Source organism: Mustelus asterias, chromosome 10 (genome assembly GCF_964213995.1).
Source record: "Mustelus asterias chromosome 10, sMusAst1.hap1.1, whole genome shotgun sequence".
Lineage (NCBI taxonomy): Eukaryota > Metazoa > Chordata > Chondrichthyes > Carcharhiniformes > Triakidae > Mustelus > Mustelus asterias.
This window is the reverse complement of record NC_135810.1, coordinates 100111947-100135887: the sequence shown is the minus strand read 5'-3', so window position 1 is coordinate 100135887 and position 23941 is coordinate 100111947. Positions and strand designations below refer to the sequence as shown.

At 43.9% G+C, this 23941-nt stretch overlaps 1 protein-coding gene across 1 annotated transcript; it reads right to left on the bottom strand.

The window, feature by feature from the left end:
* Positions 1-257: 257 nt before the first annotated feature.
* LOC144499467 (high-affinity choline transporter 1-like) lies at positions 258-20361 on the bottom strand. Its single transcript, XM_078221455.1, has 8 exons — positions 20178-20361; positions 17667-17780; positions 15566-15721; positions 9717-9865; positions 8538-8681; positions 6472-6625; positions 4046-4263; positions 258-713 (listed from the first exon to the last, which is right to left on the bottom strand). Exons 1-8 carry the CDS (start codon positions 20359-20361, stop codon positions 258-260), a joined length of 1575 nt encoding a protein of 524 aa, XP_078077581.1.
* Between the last annotated feature and the right edge of the window lie 3580 nt (positions 20362-23941).

Genomic DNA, 23941 nt, shown 5'->3' with positions numbered 1-23941 from the left:
AACCAGATGGGTTTTTCCGATAATTGACAATGGTTTCATGGTTATCAGTAGATTCTTAATTCCAGATATTTTTTACTGAATTCAAATTCCGCCATCTACCATGGTGGGATTCGAACCTGGGTCCCAAAACATGAGCTGAGTTTCTGGATTAATAGTCCAGCGATAGTATCATTGGGCCATCGCCTCCCCTGATCTTGCCCAAGTGTGATTGTGATAAATATTATTTCCCCCATTGTTATTCCAGTTTATCAAAATGATCAAGCAGTGGTTCTTGGCTCACTTGATATTTCTGTCAAGTTATAGGCGGTTACATACCCCTCTGGCCATTTGAGTTTGCTGATATATGACAAGGTTACAGTCACCATCAAAGAGGAGAGCATTGCAAAGGTCTTATACGGAAAAATCTGGATATAGTCACCACCCTGGAAATAACCTCCAGGAAAGTGGATAGCAGCTGGAAAATGAAAAAGCGGTTCGCCTCCAGCAATCCTGAGCAATGCTGCTGTCAGTACTCCGGTGATAAATCCGAGTCTATTCACAAATGGAACATACAGCACACAGACAAGCTGTGGGAAAAGGATAACGTACACAAGGTCAGCACTTAATGCATAAAGGCCATAGATGGTGTTGGTGAAGAGGGCAAGGATAGTGGCAAGTACTGTCACTACCAAGACTGTAGTCTTCATCACGTAGAGAATTTCTTTTTCTGATGCCTGGAAACAGAGAATAAAATGGACAAACTATGAGAAGCTAAATTCCGTGCAAACAACTGAATCATTCTTAAGGCAAATAAATCAGGCAGGGAACCTTAAAATCATCTGAGAATACCTTACAATCACCTACAAGATCCTTCAAGGATCCCTATGAGGGGTGGCATGGTAGCACAGTGATTAGCACTGCTGCTTCACAGCACCAGGGACCCGGGTTCAATTCCCGGCTTGGGTCACTGTCTATTTGGAGTTTGCACGTTCTCCTCGTGTTTGTGTGGGTCTCCTCCGGGTGTTCCAGTTTCCCCCCCACATCATGAAAGACGTGCTGGTTAGGTGCATTGACTCGAACAGGTGCCGGAGTGTGGCAACTAGGGGAATTTCACAATAATTTCAATGTAAGCCTTACTTGTGACTAATAAATTAGCTTTTAACTTAAGATAAACCCTGAGTGGTGACTGCAAAGGTTAGCAAAGCAGATTGCGAGTCTGGGCAAAAGTGTCTGACCAGAGCATTTTTACAAAAATATCATTGTCATATGTGCATACCTATGTAACAGGTGGCACAGCACCAATAATGCAATGGAAAGATACTCCAAAATGTGATGAGATATGATTAAAACTGAGCATAGTAGAAGACAAAGTATCATCTCAAATATTAACACCTATGACAATGTTATGAGGCTATCTTGTGTGTTTGGCTCATTGCAGCCTTCAGAAGAGTTATTAATAAGGCCATAATTTCTTGAACAATGCTCCAGACAGTGGGTGGGATTCTCTGCACCCCCGTGGCGGGTATTCCAATGGCAGAGGTGATTCAGCATTGGCCGCTGGTGGGATCTTCCCGTCCCGCTGATGGCTATGCCATTTTGCGAGGCTCACCATCAGGGAACTTGGTCCTGGGGGGAGGTAACTCATGGCAGAAACCGAAGACAATGCCAACAGGGAGGGCCAGAATATCCCGCCCAGCGAGTATGTATTTAAAATGGGCACTGTCTGAATGACATGATTGCCAAACAAAAAGTGCAATAGTGTAGATGCTGGAGATCTGAAATAAAAGCAGAAAATGCTGGAAGCAGTCAGCATTTTCTGCTGACCCGGAAATGGTTGGGGCCTTGGACAGCGAGGAGATAAAAGGACAGGTGTTCCATCTTCTGTATTTGCATGGAAAGATGTAGTGGGAAGGGGACAGGGTTTTGGGGATGAGTGAGGAGTGGATTAAGGTGTTGTAGAGGGAACGGATGCTGAAAGCAGAGGGACAGGAAGATGTGTTTAAGAGGGACCTCACACTGGAAGTTGATTATACAGGCTGGTGGGGTGGAAGGTGAGGACAAGTGGTTCTGGTGTAGAAAATATGTTTGAGGGCCCTGTCAATTATAGTGCATATGGGGCGGGGCGGGGTGGGGGCGGGGGAGGAACCTTCGGCTGGGGTCATTTCAAAACGCTGGGCTGGAAGTTTGCACCATTGGAACAAATGCAGCAGAGATGGAGGAACTGGGAGAATGCAATAGTGTCCTCACAGGGTGTCGGGAATGACGCAGTCAAGGTAGCTGTGAGCTTATAATTAATATTAATCAATGGAGACAGAGAAATCACGGAAGGGAAGAATTGGAGATGGATCATGTGAAACTGAGAGAAGAGTGGAAACTGGAAGCAAAAGTAATGGAGCAGGAAAGGGCACTGAGACAGTTCTGGTGAACCTCTTCTGAACTGCCTCCAGTGCCACCACATCCTTCCTCAAAGAAGGAGACCAGAACTGAACACAATACTCCAAGTGTGGCCTTACCAATACAATTATACAATTGTAACAACACTTCTCTACTTTTATACTCTAGACCCTTTGCAATAAATGTCAAGATTCCATTTGCCTTCCTTATAACATTCTGCACCTGCATACCCACTTTGAGACTCCTGCACAAGGACACCCAGATCCCTCTGTACAGATGCCTTTTGAATCTGTTTCCAATTTAAATAGTAATTTGCCATTTTATTTTTCCAGCCAAATTGATAACCTCACATTTTTCCACATTAAACTCCATCTGCCAGATTCTGGCCCATTCCCCTAGCCTGTCAATATCCATTTGTAACCCTTTTATCTCCTCATTTCAGCCTGATTTCCCACCTATTTCCGTGTCATCAGCAAATTTCACTATGTTACACTCTGTCCCTGCTGTCGGTCATTGATATAGATTGTAAATAGATGTAGTCCAACAACTGAACCCTGCGGGACCCTACTAGTTACAGATTGCCAACTGGAGAAGTACCCATTTATCCCAACTCTCTGCTTTCTATCAGTAAGCCAATCCTTAATCCAAGCCACTTCTCTAGTCACAACCCCTTAGGATCTAACCTTCTGGATCAGTCTCTTGTTTGGCACCTTTTCAAATGCACCTTATCAATGGAGATAGGTGAAAGGTCCACTGATGGGATGGGAAGGGGGGGACAGTGCATGCGAGGTGGCCAGGACTCCTGACCAAAGAAGTGGGCATGAAGGTGATGGAAGAAGAGCTCAGTGTAACGTCAAGCTTGAAGGTCGGAGGGTACAGGGATGAAGCTGAGTCCTTTGCGAGGGACGTATTTGTCAGTGTCAGAGAGAGGAAGATTGGAGAGTATTATGGAGTGCGATTAGAAGAAGGGGTGGGGTCAGAGGGAAGTGAAGGGGAAGAGAGGTCCGGACAGATGTTGGTACCTATGACATAATAGGGATCCCCAGCTAAGTCCAGGCCAGGAAGCCCAAAATCAGCCATGATCATATTAGGCTTGAGGGCAATCTGGGCTACTCCTGATCATATCCATTGTTGTTATTGTATAATATCAATGTGAAACAACACAGGGGAGCTTATAGAAAATACCCTTAAACCAAGTTCAACAATGAAGACAAATTTCTATTAGCAGGCACAATGGCCATAAATTTCCTGTTTGTGTTGTTACAGGAATCCTGTTTTCTTTAGCAAGTGCAGCGTTAAAACACAAAATAGCTTCTACCACCTGGATGTGAATATTCACCTGGCAGAACAGAAGATTAAGAGGGACTGAATGAACAGGAAGCAGATCTGGGGCCACTTCCCCAAATTATTCAAAGGAGACTCGAGTGAGACCTGCACGATTGGCTGAGCCCCATTTTCCTCCTTCCACCTCACCCCAGCGATAAAAACCGAACCCATGTGTCTGGTGTAAAGGATTGGCATGGTGGTGTCTATGCTGGGGAGGTTGTTTAGTGGACTGATTCTTTCCCATACTTTTAAATGTTTTACAACATGTGATATCGCTTTGTTATTCAAATTTGTTAGCATCCATGACTGTGGCACTTGTGAACAGAAACACATTTCTTCAAGTTACCTTTGGTCTGAGAATCCTACGGTAGATATTATGGGTGAACATGGAACTTGATGAAAGGAGGGAGGAGTCAATTGAAGACATGACAGCAGCTGCGATGGCGCCAATTCCAAATATTGAGATATAAGAAGGACACAGATAGCGAAGAACCAATGGCAAGATCATGGCAGCTTCATTTTTCTCATAAGGTGACTGGGAGCCATAAGAAGTCTGGTTCCAGTCTGAAAATAAAATGAGATCTGTATCAGATTTTAACACTGAGAATTGACAACTATTTAACATTGACAGATAGGTATTTGAGGACATTGGAGATAACTTCTGATGTTCCACACTTGGTGTGGAGACTGTTGCGAGCTACAAACTCAGGGGTAACACAGAGTTGAGAAATCTCCTTCAATACACTCACCAATGGGAAGGATTCCTGTTATAGTGAGGCGGTGTCTACTGCCGCATCAGCACAAGGACCCATTGATTCAACATGATTTCCTTGAAATGTGCATTAAAGTGGGACAGATTGGGGGGTGAGTGTGTTCAAGTCATGGTCAGTGTTGGGGGGAGTGGACGCGGGTGAGGGGGGTGGTTTAGAGAGGGCAGTGTTTAGTGTGAGGATGCGATAGTTGGCAGCCAACTGCATGTTTTGGGAATTGAGCCAGCGAGAATAATCCTGCTCCTCTTGGCTGCATCTTTGATTTGATTTATTGTCACATGCATTAGCATACAGCGAAAAGTATTGTTTCTTGCGTGCTATACAGACAAAGCATACCGCTTATAGAGAAGGAAACGAGAGAGTGCAGAATGTAGTGTTACAGTCATAGCTAGGATGTAAAGAAAGATCAACTTAATGCGAGGTAGGTCCATTCAAAAGTCTGATGGCAGCAGGGAAGAAGCTATTCTTGAGTCAGTTGTTACGTGTTCTCAGACTTCTGTATCTTTTTCCCAATGGAAGAAGCTGAAAGAGAGAATGTCCGGGATGCATGGGGTCCTTGATTATGCTGGCTGCTTTGCCAAGGCAGCAGAAAGTGTAGACAGAGTCAATGGATAGGAGGCTGGTTTGAGCGATGGACTGGGCTTCATTGACAACCCTTTAACCTTTAAGGAAGTTTACATCAAACCTTTTGCTCGCAGTTTGCTGTGATCCCCTTTAAGGATTGCCTGTTAGCCTGTATGAGGAAGCTTGCAAACAGGGTCTCACACAACCATTAGTATCCACGTTTATAAATAAAGGGCCAAAGTCTGGAGGGGACACTGGGCACCTATTTTCTTCATCCACATTAATCGGGTACGTTGTGCACCTCGGCTCATAAACACATGCTTCCTGCCTCACTTTGGCACTTTGGGTGTGCATTTAGTGTCTTGGGACTTTGAAGGAACTTGTCAAAGAAAATTAACGTATGGGGCGCGATCTTACTGGCTGTTCACGCCATGGGTCCCACGGCAGCGAAGACGGAGATTTTGGCACCTAGTCAAATCTCCCTCCGTTCACGGCAGTGAAATGGGAAAATCCCGCTGGTGTGAAAGGTCGGAAAAATTCTGGCCATAAACTATTTTGTTCCAGTATGCAAGTGAAGCAGATAAAGTTGGATTCTTGGAGATTGTTAAATTGGCTAAAGTTGAAACATGACTTTTTTGTGCAATGTCCTTTATCAGTTGCTCCAACTTCAACAAACACAATGAACTACTATAGGGATCTTATCCCCTCCCCTCTATGACTCGCATGCATGCACGCAATTACACTAGAGTTTCCAAGCAATATTTTGTTTAGTTTTGAATGCACAAGAGCACTTTCCTCTGTTGGAAAAAGACTTTAAGGCATCTCAACACTTATGCCATGCTGGTCAACTTACCTTTGCAGGACAGAGCTTTCTATTCAATAACTGCATTGAAAATATATCTACCTTGCAATACAGCATCTAACTCTGCAACCTGAAAGAATAAATGTATTTTTTATTTCAAAGCCAGTCAGTGGAGTGGACGAATTCCAGGAGTGAGTGACTGTCTTTTTTTTGATGTCCTGCTCGGAACTGGGGTTTCTCTGTGGTTTATGCCCCGAGAGGTCATATACAATGTCTACTTACAGATGCCACTAAGATTACTCTGGAGTGGGGATGGGTGCGGAGTTGGGTTGAACTGCCCAACCCATTGATGGAGCTGGCAAAGGTGGGAGTGAGCTAACTGCCCTCACCCTTATCCTGTTTCGGCAAAAATTGCCAGAATCAGAAATGATGGCAGGAATCCCAGAATCAGGTCCCGCCTGCCATATTGAAAGAGCTCTCAGGTTGTCCTGACTTAGTGAAAACCCAGGCCAAACACGCAGACATAGACACACACACAGACATACACAGAGATAGGCAGACATACACAAATTGTCAGTGGTAGATGGGCGATTAGTTGGTCTACCAGAGATTGTACATGTTAATGGATCACTGTACCTGTAGAAGCTGCAACGGAGCCGATCAGGATTGAAGGGATGCCCATTATACAACCACCAAATGCTCCTGCTATTGATAATTTTTGAGCATTTTGAATAGATGAAGATGCCAGCACTCTTTGAAAATAGGCCTGCCATGGAATGGCTCCCAACACCTGTAGATAAAAATTAAGTTCCAGTCTGGCTCTGAAACCATATTTATATGACATATTGTAGTATTAAGAGTAAATACTTCAGCATCATCCAATGTAACATTGCCATATATTGCACATCCTACAAAAGGAGAGGCACATTTGTAGGACAGCCTCTGCCAGATATATTATAAATTGAACATCTTGAGAAAATAGTGGGGCGGCATGGTGATACAGCACTGCTGCCTCACAGTGCCAGGGACTCAGGCTCAATTCCAGCCTTGAGTCACTGCCTGTGTGGAATTTGCACATTCTCCCTGTGTCTGCATGGGTTTCCTCTGGGTACACCGATTTCTTCCTACAGTCCAAAGATGTGTGGGTTAGGTTGTTTGGCCATGCTAAATTGACCCTAGCATCAGGGGATTAGCAGGGTAAATACATGGGGTTACAGGAATAGGACCTGGGTGGTATTGTGGTCGGTGCAGACTCGATGGGCCAAATGGTCTCCTTCTGCACTGAGATCTATGATTCTATAAAAATGCAGTATTAAATTGATTGTGGGCCAATAGCCTTATTTCTAAAAGAATGGAGTGTTGGGGGCATTGTAAAATCAGAGTGAAAATGGACAATATTAAAAAGTACAATGCTAACAATCCTGAAACTGTCCTTCCTCTACATGATGTTCATTTTCCGCCAGGGATTTCAAAGGTGCCTCTCGGGACCCTCTTTAAATTAAGAGGGAGATTATATGGTCGTGGCGGGAAGCCATTCGGCCCAGGGGCCACATGCTGCCCATCAGGTTTCTGAGTGTGGCCCACGAGACCTTTTGTTGACTATTTAACTATTTTAAAAGTATTTCCAATAGGAATGCATAATGCCATACAAGTTGCACATTTGGAACCCAATTTACAATAAATATCCCCATTCTCCATTAGCTTATATTTTTTCAAAGTAGTTTATCCCCTGTGGAAAATATGCTTTCTATTACAATATAACACCTGGTGCATGATGAATTTGCATCTAAACTACATAAAGAATAGTGTATAATTGAATGATGATGATGATGACAAACCACTCTCTCCTGAAATATCCTAAAGTGTGATGATATGGAGATATATATATATATATATAATTTTTTTGTGTTTAAGGGGAATGTATAACAATTCAGCTTTATGCTAAAGGCAGTCGGCATGTGTGGAGGGAATGCAACTCAGATGTTGGGAGAGCAAGATAATTACTCATTTTAGCCTTGCAAGTGGTTATGTTAAGTAGAGCTAATAGAGTTTTGCTTATTTATGTTCCCCTGGGATTTCTGATTAGAGTGATTGACAGGGTCATGTGATGATGTGGTTAATGTGCAGAGCTGGGTCTGTAGCAGAAAGCAAAAAAGCTTTTGCAGAAAACAGTTGCAGCTGAAGCCTGGTTGAAGTGAGAAGGATTTTGCAGCTGGAACTCTATCCCTCCCTGAAAGCTCCGAGACTCTTAACAGATGTTAAAGCAAGTATACCTGAGTTTGTTAACTGTACTTAATTAAAAGTGGGTTTGATCTATGCATGAATGTGTCTCATTTGGAACTGGAACAGTTATAAGCTAGAAAGTAAAGTTGCTTCCATTCATTTTTAAATATTGTTCAACTGTTAATGGTTAAGCTGCTTCATTTGTTAGAGTTATATTTAAACTGTGTTATTAAATAAAGCTTGTTTCACTACAAAAGATCCCTATTTTGTCAGTGGAATCATTCCTGGAAAGAAATTTATGCTAAAATAGAAGAATTGTTGGGGTCTATTCTGGCTTCCTAATATTTCTTGGGGTTTTGGTCCGGGCCCCTAACGAAAGCTATGCCTAGGCAATGTACCCATTCATTTTATGATTAATCAGCAAATCGTTGTTTTATACATTGCATTTCACCATCAAGAAGGGAATTTCTATTTCTTACCATGAGCAAAAGATCATCAATCCATTTTCCAATAAAACGCTCCTCAATTTTTCCAAGCCAGGGTTTTTGATGGACCTCCTTAACGGCTGTGATTGTTATGCTTGTAACAGCATGATTTAGCATTGTGAATGGCACACACAGCCACTAGAAGGTAACATATTACAATTAACCACTCATAGTTTACACTGCAAATACGTTTCATAACTGCCTGTTCAATCCCCACTGATGTTTGGGGATTTATAAAGTTATCTGGTAAATAATCAACTACAGAAGGTGAAATACTGGGTGTTGGAAATAGTCAGCAGGCCTGGCAGAATTTATGGAGAGAGAAATGGAATTAATAACCCAGGTTTGTTACCTTGATGTAGTGTAAATAATCAGTTATTTCACTTGATTCATTCATAAGTTTTCATGCAGTTCTGATAGAAAACTCAAAATAGAAACCTGTTTTTCTGCTTTTTGGATGATGCATATTTCTGTAATCGTTTTAATCTCAGATTTTCAGCATTTATTGTTTTCCTTTACTTTTCGATAATTTATTATAGTGTTGTGTTAATTTACAAAAGTATAATTACTAACAAAAAAAAATCAATCACCAATCAATTGGCACATAGGTGTCTGACCGTAAGACCATAAAACATAGGAGCAGAATTAGGCCACTTGGCCCATCGAGTCTGCTCCGCTATTCAATCATGGCTGATTTTTTTCTCATCCCCACTGTCCCTTTCTGAAATAGAACAAGTAAGAAAATTACACAAAAGCAGAAAATGCTGGAAAATCTCAGCAGGTCTGGCAGCATCTGTAAGGAGAGAAAAGAGTTGATATTTCAAGTCCAGATGACCCTGTGTCAAAGCCCTTTCACCTTTGACAAAGGGTCACCTGGACTCGAAACGTCAGCTCTTTTCTCTCCTTACAGATGCTGCCAGACCTGCTGAGATTTTCCAGCATTTTCTCTTTTGGTTTCAGATTCCAGCATCCGCAGTAATTTGCTTTTATATTAATGGGAAGTGTGGTTGAAAAAGGAAATGTTAGACAGCAATCTTAGCTTGCAGCAAACAGAATCAGGGGCTGAAATGCCCACAACCATTGTCCAAACATCTAGCATTATATTGTGTTATATAAAATATTCAAATGTCTTTACTCAAAAGCTGTGAGGAAATATTGTAGTCTGCAACTCACCAAACCAAAGAAAATGCATGCTAACTGAACAACGTCAGTATATGCCACTGAATACAGTCCTCCAAGCAATGTATAAATCATTGCCACACAGGCCGAGACAACCACTGATAGATTCTTATCTAGGTCCAGAATGACACCAGAAGTAGTACCTGAGTAATGAAGAAGTGAAATTAATCAGAAACTGATCCAATATCAAAAGGTACAATGTTCTTCCTGCCTGTCAGAATGAGGATGAGTGTTGGAAGCTAGAATACTGACCATGGCACCTTGGAGCAGGATGCTGCCCAGAGAGACTAGGAGGGGAAGCATAATGTGAGTGACGGATATCACCCTTTGTAAGCCGGATTAAGAACGTCACATTGCCTTTACCTCATGCCAGGTTTCAGACTTGTTTCAAAGGATAATGGAGAAGGACATGAGGATGATCCGGTCATTGAAATCCATCAACAAAGGAAAGAGTAGGCAAGAGGTGTTGTTCAGAGGCTGGGGAGTGAGGTGGATGGAGCACAAAATGGAAATACCATCTTGGGGTAGTTCCCCCCCAATACAGACAGGACACCTCCTGAAGGAGATATCTCTTTCCTTCCTGCTTATTCCTCACAGCTGCAAATTACTAACTGGCTTCGAGTTTGATGTGTGCCAAGAGAGTAGGAATAATGAGCAGCTAATTGATAGGATGAAAAACGTAATCCTTAAAGGAATTGTGTCGGAGTCTTGACTATTCCTCTCTTCATCCTATTAAACATTGATTCGGTGTTGGAATAGAAAAGAGCATATATAAGTTTGCTGATGGCACAAGAATAGCTGACATTGTAGGCGTAAATGGGAATATAGCATTCCAAAGGGACATTAATAGATTAAGTAAAAAGTGTGGTATATAAATTAGAATTTAGGTAATTGTGAATTAATCCACATGGATTTAAAAATAGAATGGGGCACTTTCTAAAGGCTGATATGTTAGAAACACTGGAGGTCCAAAGAGACTTAGAGATCCATGTACGCAAATCAGTAAAATGTTATGAGCAGATACGGAAAATAATCAAAAAGGTAATTGGATGATTGGCCTTTATATTCAGAGCATTAGAATACAAGGGGATAGAATTCATGCCTCAGCTCGATAAAGATCTGATTCGGCCACACCTGAAGCACACGGAGCAGTTCTCAGTGCCTCACCTTAAGAAAGATGCACTGGCCTCGAGGGAGTGCAGTGTAGGTTTACTAGAATGATACCAGAGCTACAAAGGTTACACAAAATAGGGCTACATTTCCTGCAGATTAGAAGGTTAAGGAATGATTTGATGAAAGTGTTCAGAATATTAAGGGGAAACAGGTAGGTTAGATACAGAGAAACAATTTGCATTGATCAGAGAATCTATCCTAGAGTCAAATCATATTGATGGATTCCTGTAAACGAATCTGGGCCATAGACTCATACATGGAGTTAACTCACAGATTATCTTATTGATCGAGAAACAGGCTTGAGGGTCCAAGTGGCCTAATCCTGTCCCTATGTTCAAAGTTAGTGGCTGTGTATCACCATGTATACAGATCAGCACTTTTGCCTCGAATTCCAAAAGACTTCACGAATTTTCAGTCTCTTTCCTGCAGCGTACCAGCACAAACTCAATGTCTACCCTCCCTGGCACACCCCACCAACCCAACTGGCCGCTGCACTCTGATAGATGCCTCGAGCACATCCCAGCAAAATATTAAATAGAATATCTCTCAGATCCTGAATTCTCACTTTTCTCAACATTGAAGAGCCACATATGCTCAAACCTAATGTTCTTTTTTTGCCTATTGGTATCGCACCTGCCACAAGTTCAGCATTTATCATTTATCCTTGTGAAAATCATTGTTGTACTGACTTTTATTTGATGACTGCCCGATTAAAACACTGTCTGTTTAACACCGTGCTAAAAGAGAGTCTTGCAGTGAGTCTTTCTTGATATTGTGTTTGATGCCGTTTCCCTGGTAACAGGCTCAAGAGGAAGGTCAACACATCATTTTCATTTATGAACAGACCTCGGAGATAATTGAGACCTCGGGTGATTGTATAAAACAAGTGATATTGATTCAGCTGACTGTTATACACTTCTCCCTGAAAATTGTGGTGTAATGGGCACTGAACCAATATCAGCTGAAGTCAAAATTACCCACCTTGAGTTTGATTGTTTTTTAAAAAATAACTCCTTGACTTTGCGTGACTGGTTTTCAAAGGTTTCCAAGTAGGGATTAGCATTTTGAAAATGCAATGAGAGAATCTGTGTTCCTGAAGGGCAAGGGAAACGTTACATAGTGATAATCGGGGGCGTGGGTGTGGGTGGCATTAAACTGAGCTCAGATATCTGAATTTGAGGCAGAACTTTGATTTGTAACATTCGGAAATGATCAGGAAATATATTCCAGGAGGAGGATTTGTCTGTCTGCTCTCACATCCCGGCAATAGATTGTACCTAGTTCCACCCAGGTGTGTCCTTCCAGATGTGCTTATGGCAGGACCAGTTGGGCCTGCATCTGCCAAGATCAGGCATGGTTTCGTAGTTTAGCACCTGATCCCATTATTTAACTGTCCACCCACCCACTCCCAGTAAGAAGTCCCACAACACCAGGTTAAAGTCAACAGGCTTATTTGATATCAGGAGTTTTCGGAGCGCTGCTCCTTCATCAGGTGGGTGACCCACCCCCAGGATTTCAGAGAGACTGACTAGCAGGTTTTGTCCAAAGGGCAGAATCTTGAAAGTGATTTAGTTAAGTCTGAAACTAAGCTCTTAAATTTCAGTAAAACAGACAACTCCCGGTATGAGGGGAAAGTTGGTGAAGGTGCAATGGGAAACTATATTTTTTGATATTTTTAATTTGATTTGATTTATTATTGTCGCATGTATTAAGATACAGTGAAAAGTATTGTTTCCTGCGCGCCATACAGACAAAACATACCATTCATAGAGAAGGAAAGGAGAGAGTGCAGAATGTAGTGTTACAGTCGTAGCTAGAGTGTAGAAAAAGATCAACTTAAAGCAAGGTAAGTCCATTCAAAGGTCTGAAGGCAGCAGGGAAGAAGCTGTTCTCGAGTCGGTTGGTACGTGACCTCAGATTTTTGTATCCTTTTCCCAAAGGAAGAAGGTGGAAGAGAGAATGTCCAGGGTGCGTGGGGTCCTTAATTACGCTGGCTGCTTTGCCGAGGCAGCGGGAGGTGTAGACAGAGTCAATGGATGGGAGGCTGGTTTGCGTGATGGATTAGACTACATTCACGACCTTTTGTAGTTCCTTGCGGTCTTGGGCAGAGCAGGAGCCATACTAAGCTGGGATACAACCAGACAGAATGCTTTCTATGGTGCATCTGTAAAAGTTGGTGAGAGTCGTAGCTGACATGCCAAATTTCCTTAGTCTTCTGGGAAAGTAGAGGCATTGGTGGACTTCCTTTACTATAGTGTCGGCATGGGGGGACCAGGACAGGTTGTTGAGAAAAGAGACATGCTATCGAGGCTTTTCATCTTGCACTTCTCAGGACAGGCACAGGAATGCCAATTTTCTTCATGAGCAACAATGTATATTGCATGAGAGAAGGGTGCTGATTGGTTGGAAAGTCAATTCTGATTGGTCAAGGTATTCCAATGGAGAATGCACCTGGAAACTACAGACTTCCACACTTCTGTTTCATTGAAAAAAGGGGCAATGCCTGGACATGTTCCTTTTGCCTGCAAAGGACAAGTCCTTGTGTATGTATATATGCAACTTCTAGTGAGTATAAGTGAGCCACATTGTGAGTCTGACTGATAATTTTAAATTGGTTGTTGGTGTAATTCTTAGCACATTTGGGATGGTTCAGCAAGTGCTGTCTAAAGCTGAATCACATCTAACATGACTCATTTGCCGGAATTCTCTGGCCATTCACGCCCCGTCACCGCTGCCTGCGAAAATGGAGAATTTGGTGCTCAGCCAAGCCTTTCTTCACTGCAGTGGGACAGGAGAATCCCAACTGCAGGCGAGGTCAGAGAATTCGGCCCATTATGTTCTATTTTGCAAGCACGGGCTGGATTGAGTATAGTCAGTACTCTGCCTAATGCGAATATCCAAAAGGGACATATTAAACAGCAGGATGTTAGAGACAAAATTCTCACCAGAGAAAATTGCCAGCTCTCTCAGCCAGACAAACCGTGTGGTCAATGGCAAGTGCCCTTGTTTGCCAATGACTGCAAGATCCAGCCTAGTAATATGGCCGAGATCTTCCAGTCAGTGGCTATGCTGGACACCTTGCCACTGCTCATGAAGAGTTTCCTGACCCAAGCTACTCCCCATTTCTTCCAGAATCATCCAATTCCAGCTAACAGAGAAATTCATAGCGCAGAATCTCCCAGCTGAATCCAGCAAGCAGAGCAGACTCAGGGGTAGGAGAAGACTTGCCCCTTCTATGGCAGCCTTTCAATGAATGAGTGTGGGTAAGTGATGGGTAAGTGGATAAATGGATGAATGAATGGATGAGTCAGTGAATGTGTGGGTGAGTGAGGTGGGTGTAAGTAGGTGGATGAGGTGGCCGAGTAGATGAGTCAGTGAATGGGAAGGTGGGTGAGTTGATGAGCGAGCGGGTAATGGGTAGGTGGGTGAGTTGATGAGCGAGCGGGTAATGGGTAGGTGGGTGAGTTGATGAGCGAGCGGGTAATGGGTAGGTGGGTGAGTAAATAGGCGATGGGTAGATGGGTGAGTGGACAGAAGTGGTTGGGGGCAATTGGGTGGTCAATGAGGTAGTCGGTTCTTGTTGGAATGTGGGTGGGGTAGTCGGGTGTATGGGGGATTTGTTGGGTCGGGTTGAAAGGGTAGTCAGGTGGTCGGGGGGTGGTTGGATGGTCAGATGTGTAGTCAGGTCAGGGGTATAATTGGGTGTTTGGGGAGTGTGGGATTAGTTATGGTGTTACCCAGCTGTTAGACCAGGGCCAAGATTTTAGTCCAAAGATGAGCGGGTTGGGTTGATTGGCCATGCTAAAAATTGCCCTTAGTGTCCTGAGATGCGTAGGTTAGAGGGATTAGTGGGTGGATATGGGGTAGGGCCTAGGTGGGATTGTGGTCGGTGCAGACACGATGGGCTGAATGGCCTCTTTCTGTACTCATAGAAATCATAGAAACCCTACAGTGCAGAAGGAGGCCATTCGGCCCATCGAGTCTGCACCGACCACAATCCCACCCAGGCCCTACCCCCACATATTTACCCGCTAATCCCTCTAACCTACGCAATTTAGCATTCTAATGGGCAATTTTTAACCTGGCCAATCAACCTAACCCGCACATCTTTGGACTGTGGGAGGAAACTGGAGCACCCGGAGGAAACCCACGCAGACACGAGGAGAATGTGCAAACTCCAAATAGAGACCCGAGCCGGGAATCGAACCCGGGACGCTGGAGCTGTGAGGCAGCAGTGCTAACCACTGCGCTACCGTGCCGCCCCTGTAGGGTTTCCATGGATTTCTATGGATTTTACCTTCCCCCCTTTCCAGCCAGAAATTACAGTGAACTGAATGGAGATGGAAATGGTTCGCTGGTGGGCTGGAGTGTCCTGGCCCAGGCATTAAACTGTCTAACATTTCCAGGGTAAATACACAGGTATGTTCTGTGTATCTAAGTCTCCGTCCTGAGCTCAGGGCCAGAGACACTCATGGAGGGTCCTGGGGCAGCAAGAAACCAACTCTTTGATTTGTTTAAACTTCCTGGGCAATTCCCACATATGTCCATGCATCCGCAGGGTCCTGATGTACACCTCCTGAGACTGGAAGATGTGGAACTATGTGTTCAGCTGCAGGATGTTGATAATAGAGAGATGGGCTGAATAGTCGGAAGATCTTCCAGATCCTTACCTAAAGCTGCCAGGATGGCGGCAGACCAGAATATTTCCCCGATTATGGCTGGAAAAAACACCAAGCTTGCTACTTGCTTCCCATAACGCAGCTGGAATGGATCCAACATTGTTACATACTGCTCAGCTCGCATTTTCTTGGCAAAAAACAAACCACCTGTGTGAAAGTAGAAAAAAGGCTGTTAGATACCACACACGTCATTCAAAAGATTACATTCTCTTTGCTGCATATTCTTCAATAATTAGCATGTTTCTTAATAGAGTAAGACCTCATTAAATCAAGGGAGGTGATGGCCTAGTGGTATTATCGCCACACTATTAATCCTGAAACTCAGCTAATGTTCTGGGGACCCGGGTTCGAATCCCGCCATGGCAGATGGTGGAATTTGAATTCAATAAAAAATATCTTGAATTAAGAATCCGCTGACGACCATGAAACAAACCATTGTCGATTGTCGGAAAAATCCATCTGGTTCACTAATGTCCTTTAGGGAAGGAAATCTGCCGTCCTCACCCAGTCTGGCCTACGTGTGACTCCAGAGCCACAGCAATGTGGTTGACTCTCAACTGCCCTCAGGCAACTAGGGATGAGCAATAAATGCTGGCCAGCCAGCGCCGCCAATATCCCACAAATGAATTTTTAAAAAATCATGATTAAGTCCTGGCTGTGTTTAGTTTTCATGACTGGTGTCTATCCATGTATTGGTTCAACATTGACATGAATAGGTTCAGCAATTCAGAGCAGTGAAATTATAAAATCTAATAAACATCATGCATGAATGCAATGCATTAGAAATAATTAATAAAAGTAATTAAAGAATGTTTAAGCTGCAAAACAATTCTGTTACTAATAGTGTCAAATAGTATACACATCTAAAGTACACGCATGCCTTGGAGAAAACGGAAAGACTGTCATTTTTGAAAGCATTTAGTTTGATTTCAGGTAGCAAACTACTCAAATCAAACTAATACCTGCTACAGGGGTAGTAAATATTGGACTGGCTCCTTTATCCATAGGCCCAGGTACAAATCAGTGAAAGTGGGAGCAGGGGCAGCGTGATGGCACAGTGGTTAGCACTGCTGCCTCACAGCTCCAGGGACCTGGGTTCGATTCCTGGCTTGGGTCACTGTCTGTGTGAAGTTTGCACATTCTCCCCGTGTCTGCGTGGGTTTCCTCCAGGTGCTCCAGTTTCCTCCCACAGTCCAAAGATGTGCAGGTTAGATTAATTGGCTGTGCTAAATTGCCACTTAGTGTCGCAGGATGTGTAGGTTAGAAGGATTAGCAGGGAAAACATGTGGGGTTGTGGGATAGGGCCTGGGGTAGGATTGTTGTTGGTGCAGACTCGATGGGCCGAATGGCTTCCTTCTGCACTGTAGGGTTTCTATGATTCCTAAGATCTATGAGATGAAACGAGTGTCTAAGTGAAATGTAGAAGAATGGGAACAACTGAAGGAGAGTGTGACAATGGGGGCAGGGTGGGAAGAGTTCACAAATACTGAAAGTTCTGGAAAGGCTTGAACGGCCTCTCAAGCCATTGGAAACCTGAGGTGGAGTTAAAGTGCGCAAGGAAGTGACAGATAGAAAATGAAGGGTAAGGAAGTCCTATCTGTAGGTTTGAGTCTGCAGCTAGCCGATGGCCCCAATTGCTATGCCAAGCCGATGGTGCGTGTTGGTAGCAAACGTCCACATAACCAAAGTCACAGCTGTGTACCTGTCCCCCTCGGCCCTAGGAAGACAGATCACCCTACCCAAAACCTGGCTTGTCTGAAAATATGATTGGTGACAGTTTGGCCAATCCAGCCTCAATCAAACTTTGCTGGCTGACCTTTTTAATCTTGTTCCATTTAAAGGAAAGATGCTCTGGAAAAGGCTTGCTCCCCGAGAATCATCCAGCATCATAACTGGTCAGAACCTGCACTCTCTTCTGTCACCATTGTGTCCACTGTTATACCTTGTGAGCTGGAGCCTCGACCTGTGCTAACTGCCTGTTAATGTGAGGCCTGCTTACTTCTGTGTGGTTGTCAACTGGCGCTAAGATCCTGACAGAACTAAAACGCACTGGTGAATGAGTGGCCTGCAACTGGGACTTCGCTTTACTCACCAATGAGCAAACAAAGTAGAGAGGTCCAAGGGGCTACAGTCCATGCCAGTCCAGCATCTGGTCGATATACCATTTCAGCAGTGCCATTTATATATGCACCACCCACCCAGGTTGCTGCCAATGAGGGCAAAAGCAAAAAAAAAACTCCTTATTTAAATACACGAGGAGAGAATAAACTGTGAAAGCTTTGAGGTCATTGAAATATAAACTTACACACTAACAACATCATCGTTGGCTGTTGTAACGTTGAATGAGATAGTGAGCTTCCATTCTTAGAATGAGCATTCGGAACACATTACCAAACAAAACTGTTTCTTTTAGATTAAATAAATTAGACTATGGCAAGGTACATCTTACATTGTACATTGACGAAAGGATCTTTCATAATCTAAATTTGAATGCAGACACAATGAAATCAATACAAAATACTGCAGGTACTGGAACTCTGAAATAAGAACAAAACGAAATCAGAAAAACTCAGCAGGGTTAGGTCTGAAACATTGAAACTTTCTCCCTCCACAGATGCCACCTATGCTGCTAGGCATTTCCAGCTTGTTTTGTTCTTTTAATAGATTGGGTGGAACTTCCCCAAAATTTGTCAGAATGTCAGGTTCAGACTGAAAGCCGGTGTGTATCTCGCCGGTTGCACAGCCGAGTTTTCACTCCAGATTTTCTGGCACTCAGTGCACAGAGAACCTGGCAGCGTGGTCTGTGCCTGGTGGGGTGGATCTGATAGAGTGGCAAGGCCAGCTCCACAGAGATGGCCCTTTAAAGATGGCGCACTAATGGGCGCCAAAAATAAACTTCCCCCCATCCCCCACAGCCACAGAAGGCCCCCTCCCCATAAGCACCGGAGCCCACCCCCCCAAACAGGCATCCCCCACCATCCTGCATTGAGTAACTCACCTCCTGGCTCCCCAAAGCCTGTCCACCATCCACAAGGTACAAGTCAGGAGTGTGATGGAATACTCCCCACTTACCTGGGTTAGTGCAGCCCCAACAACACTCAAGAAGCTCGACACCATCCAGGTCAAAGCAACCAATTTTGGGCACCCCATTCATCACCTTAAACATTCACTCCGCCACCACTGACACACAATGGCAAGAGTGTGCACCATTGACAGTAATCACTGTAGCAACTCACTTAGGTTCCTTTGGCAACATTTCCCTAAACTGTGACCTCTTCCACCTAAAAGGACAAGGGCAGCAGACAGATGGGAACATCACCATAGAAATCATAGAAATCATAGAAGCCCTACAGTACAGAAAGAGGCCATTCGGCCCATCGAGTCTGCACCGACCACAATCCCACCCAGGCCCTACCCCCATATCCCTACATATTTTACCCACTAATCTCTCTAACCTACGCATCTCAGGACACTAAGGGGCAATTTTAGCATTGCCAATCAACCTAACCCGCACATCTTTGGACTGTGGGAGGAAACCGGAGCACCCGGAGGAAACCCACGCAGACACGAGGAGAATGTGCAAATTCCACACAGACAGTGACCCAAGCCGGGAATCGAACCCAGGTCCCTGGAGCTGTGAAGCAGCAGTGCTAACCACTGTGCTACCGTGCCGCCCACCTACAAGTTCCCTTCCAAGTCATTCACCATCCCGACTTGGAAATATATCGCCGGTCCTTCAATGTCATCGGGTCAAAATCGTGGAACTGCCTCCCTATCAGCACTGTGGGTGTACCTACACCTCAGGGACTTCAGCTGTTCAAGAAGGCAGCTCCCCGCCGCCTTCTTAAGAGCAATTAGGAGTGCGTGATAAATGCTGACCTAGCCAATGATGTCTCCATTGTGTAAAATAATAAATTAAACAAAGAATCTGAGCATGCAGCAGTGCCTCAGTTGAATATCTTACCCAATAATACCCAAGGCTAATACAATGCAGCACTCTACCACTGATGAATCAGCCTAGTTTATATATTCACAGTTGATATTCACTTGAGTCAAAGGGTGTGATCTTACCAGCCGTTCACGCCATGCTCACGCGGAGAATTTGGCACCCAGCCAAATCTCCACTCACTGCAGCGGGATGGGAAAATCCTGCCGGCATGAATGGTGGTAACATTCTGACCATTGACTTTAACAGCACAGAAAGAGGCCCTTTGGCCCATTGTATATGTGCTAGCCATCAAACACCAATCTATTCTAATCCCATTTTCCAGTATGTAACCTTGTCTACTGTGAAATTTCAAGCGCTCATCTAAATCCTTCACTTTGGAATTGGTATTGAACACAGCAGCCTGATTCAGAGTGTTACCACCGAGTCATTGGCACTTAAGTGGCTACTTATTTATTTTGTGCCTTTGGCTGGAACTCTTCCCAGGAGTTTAATATTCCCAGATATTAATGGTGGGAAGACATGGGCAGCGAGTGCGCACTCTGCTATTCCACCTCGACAGACTCCTCACTGAGAGTTCAAAGTTGGAAAATGACCCATTGTAAATCTAAAGAACACTGCGACTGTCTGGGTAGGTTGAAAGAAAGATCACTGTACCCGTGGTTGTTAGAATGCCAAGGAGGATTCCGATTTTTCGTCCTGCTATCATTACCATTTCTGGACGATCACCCTCGTACGTTCTTTCAGCTTTCTTGGCTCTTTTTGCTGCCCAGATGCCGATAATAAGAATAAGAAGATAAAAGCTGGCCATTGACACAGCCCCAGCAATATTTATAGCCATGCTGCTTTCCCCTGTAGTGTCAAACAAATAATCACAGTCATTACAAATGCAATGCAATTTTCATAAACTATTGTAATTGCGGTTACTCTAGACAGCAATCTTTACATTATTATACAGGTTATCTGAGACTAGCCTCTCTGGCAGAAGCCCACAGAATAGTCAATAGTTCCACGATATCCATTAAATGTAGTCTTTTCAAGTTGTGTCTGTAGCTTAGAGTTAATGTTCCCTTGTGTATCAGTGACACATAAACATGTTAGAGAAATTCCATCAGTAATACCCCCACCACGTCCTCCAGATTCAATAACTAATTCTAGTGTCTTTCTTGAAGCCAGTTCCATAAATATTCAGGCAAATCTCCTGCAAAATCAACTCTAATGAACTGGGCACTGAGTCCAGACAGCTGGAAAACATTTCCCTTGCTAGGTTGTGGTCTCTCAACTGGGACCATTCCAGGAAAGGACAAAGAGAAGCCTTCAGAAACACTCTGAAGCTCTGACCAATGAAACCAAGCATGTTGAATGCCTTCTTCACCATTCTGTCCACCTGTGACTCCACTTTCAAGGAGCTATGAACCTGTACCCCTAGATCTCTTTGTTCTATAACTCTCCCCAATACCTTACCATTAACTGAGTAAGTCCTGCCCTGTTTTGATCTACCAAAATGCATCACCTCGCATTTATCTAAATTATACTCCATCTGCTATTCATCAGCCCACTGGCCCAATTGATCAAGATCTCGCTGCAATCCGAGATAACCTTCTCCACTATGCCACTAATCTTGGTGTCATCTGCAAACCTACTAACTATGCTTCCTAAATGTGATCTATAAAAGCATCCAATTTCTGTATTGGTTACCTAATTGGCACATTAGATTCATGAGAATGGTCCCAGGGATGAGGAGTTTCAGAGAGATTGGAGAAATGGGAATGTTTTCCTTTGAGTAGAGAATATTGAGAAGAGATCTGATAGAGCTATTCCAAATCTAGACAAAAGGTAAAAAAAAACTTCCCTTTAGGATTGAGAACCAGATGGCTCAGATTTAAAGCAAATGGCAAAAGAAGCAATGGCAGCATTAGGAGAAACTCTTTCGAATAATAAATGAGCTGTGGGAGAGAACAAGAGGTAGAGTGGGGTAAGAAAGAGAACTAGAGAGAGAGTTCATTTTGTGAATGCAAGAGACTCAAACCCAAGGCATTTATGTATACCAACCAGACATTCATACGTTTCAGCTGAAGGAGTGGGCATATTGGTGGCAGATGAATGATAACCCTCCAACTGGCACCCCTTTGCCAATACAGCCAAAACATTGGCTATATATTTTTGGCCACTTTCTTTGGCGAGGCAGCTCAGATGCACTCCTATAGACAACCAGAACAATGGGAATTCCACTAAACTCCCCCTCACCATGCCAAGCTACACTATGCTTTCGATTTTTGAGCTTATTGTGCGATTACTGTTAGTGTGTACTGTGATGGTTCTACTCCTTTGTGTTTGTATGGGATATGTACCATCTAAGCTAATACATTTCAAAGATTGCATAGTGCAATGAATAAGATGGTTGGTTGATTGCTGAATGTTATGGCTAGTTTGCTTGGATTTTGGTGGCTATAACACCCCAGGAGGCTTTTTAAAAATTCCTTCATTGAATGTGAGCATTGCTGGCTGGACAGTGCTAACTGCCCATCCCTAACTGACCTTGAGAAGGTGGAGATAGGCTACCTTCTTGAACTGCTGCAATTGATCTGGTATCAGTACGTCCAACGTGCTGTTAGGGAGGGTGTGCACCCATCGACAGGGAAGAAACAGTGAAGTAGTTCCAAGTCAGGCTTGGAGGGGAAATTGCAGGTGGTGGTGTTCCCATACACTTGCTGGTGTTCCCATGCACTTGCTGCCCTTGTTCTTCTAGATGGTAGAGGTCGGGGGTTTAGAAAGTGCTGCCGAAGGAGCCTTGGCAAATTGCTGCAATGCAGTGGTACACACCGATGCCACTGTGCCGTTGTGGTGGCGGGAGTGATTGCTGAAGGTGGTGAATGGGGTGCCAAATGAGTGGGCTGCTTTGTCTTGGGTGGTGCAAAGTTTCTTCAGTATTGTTGGAGCTGCACTCACCCAGGCAAGTGGCGAGTATTCCATCACACCCCTGGCTTGTGCCTGGTAGATGGTGGACAGGCTCTGTGGAGTCAGGAGGAGAGCTGCTTTCTGCAGATTCTCCAGTCACTGATAGGCTACAGTGTTTATATGACTAGTTCAGTTAAGTCTCCCCTTGTGGGGGACTCCCAGGAACAATTGCACACTGGAACAAGCTGCCAAAGGATATATTCACAATCCCATCGCTCAAAATCCTCAACAGCCATCTTTAAATTATTTGCATTTCTAAGTTTTTCATTATTAGGACCTACACCTCAGCAGCTCACGTCTGGTTTAGCTACTAAAGTAAATGTTGGCAGAATATGGATATTAGTCTGTGACGCTGAACCAACTAAAACAGCAGAAGCAGAAGCAAGGAAAGAGCATTATTGCAAGACAACATCTTTCAGGACATTGCAGAGAAGGAGTCGATTTAAGAGAGAACGGATGTTGGATGGAGGAGAAAGGTTTGAAATGTTTTTGTTGTGAGGAATGGAATGATAATGTTTTTTGTAGGAAATGGGAACAGGTACAACTCTGCAATAAAGGGTCAAATTGATGATGATAGCAAACTGATTGGAGAAGGGGTGAATCTCCCTGATCATGAGCTGGAAAAGCAACAGAGGGCGCGTGTGATTGTCTTCAGGGATGGAACATGCGAGATGATGAGTGAGAGGAAGACAATACAAAGAAGAGGAAGGGTAAAGCTCTGTTGGAAGGAAGGAGGGTGTAAACGGAGGGGGTCGGAGGAAAACCAGACAAGGCCGCAGCCGTAATGGGCCTGACCTTCATTTTGAATACAAAAAGAAAGCCCATGTCCTCATATTTTGAATCCCAAGGGCATGAAGTTGGGGGAACTCTGAGGAACAGTGGATTAAAGGAGACAGGAATAGTTTCCTAGCTTGCAGACAGCTTTGGTTAAAGTGAGGGAGCACTGGTGCGAATTGAGATGGCCCAAGCAGTGAGCAGACAAAATAAGATGAACGGCAAGTGCATCCTAGCATTTGGCTACTGATTTAACATTGCGGAGGTGGCCATTATAACAGGGAGAATAGTAGAGATGGAAGAGCGTGCAGCATCTGAAGAGTCGGGTAGCCGTGAGAAAACAGTGGATAAGATTGCTGGAGACATCGGTAATAAACAGGTGGCAGGCAGGTTGGAGTTTGGGAAATTCAAAGTTCTACAGGGCAATAGACAGAAAGGAATGGAAATAGAAAGTGCAAGCAAGACTCAGCAGGTCCGGCAGCATCTGTGGAGAGAGAAAGAGCTGAAGTTACAATTCCAACTTTGGAACTGCCGAGGAAGAGTTATATGGACTCAAAACACCTCTCTGAGTCCCAAGGACAATCTCATGCTGGAACTAGCTGCCATACGTGCTGAGATTTCTGGCTTCCAGCTTTTGCAGGATTTTGTTTTTATTTTAGACAAGAGAGAAACTTACTTCTCCAAGGAAA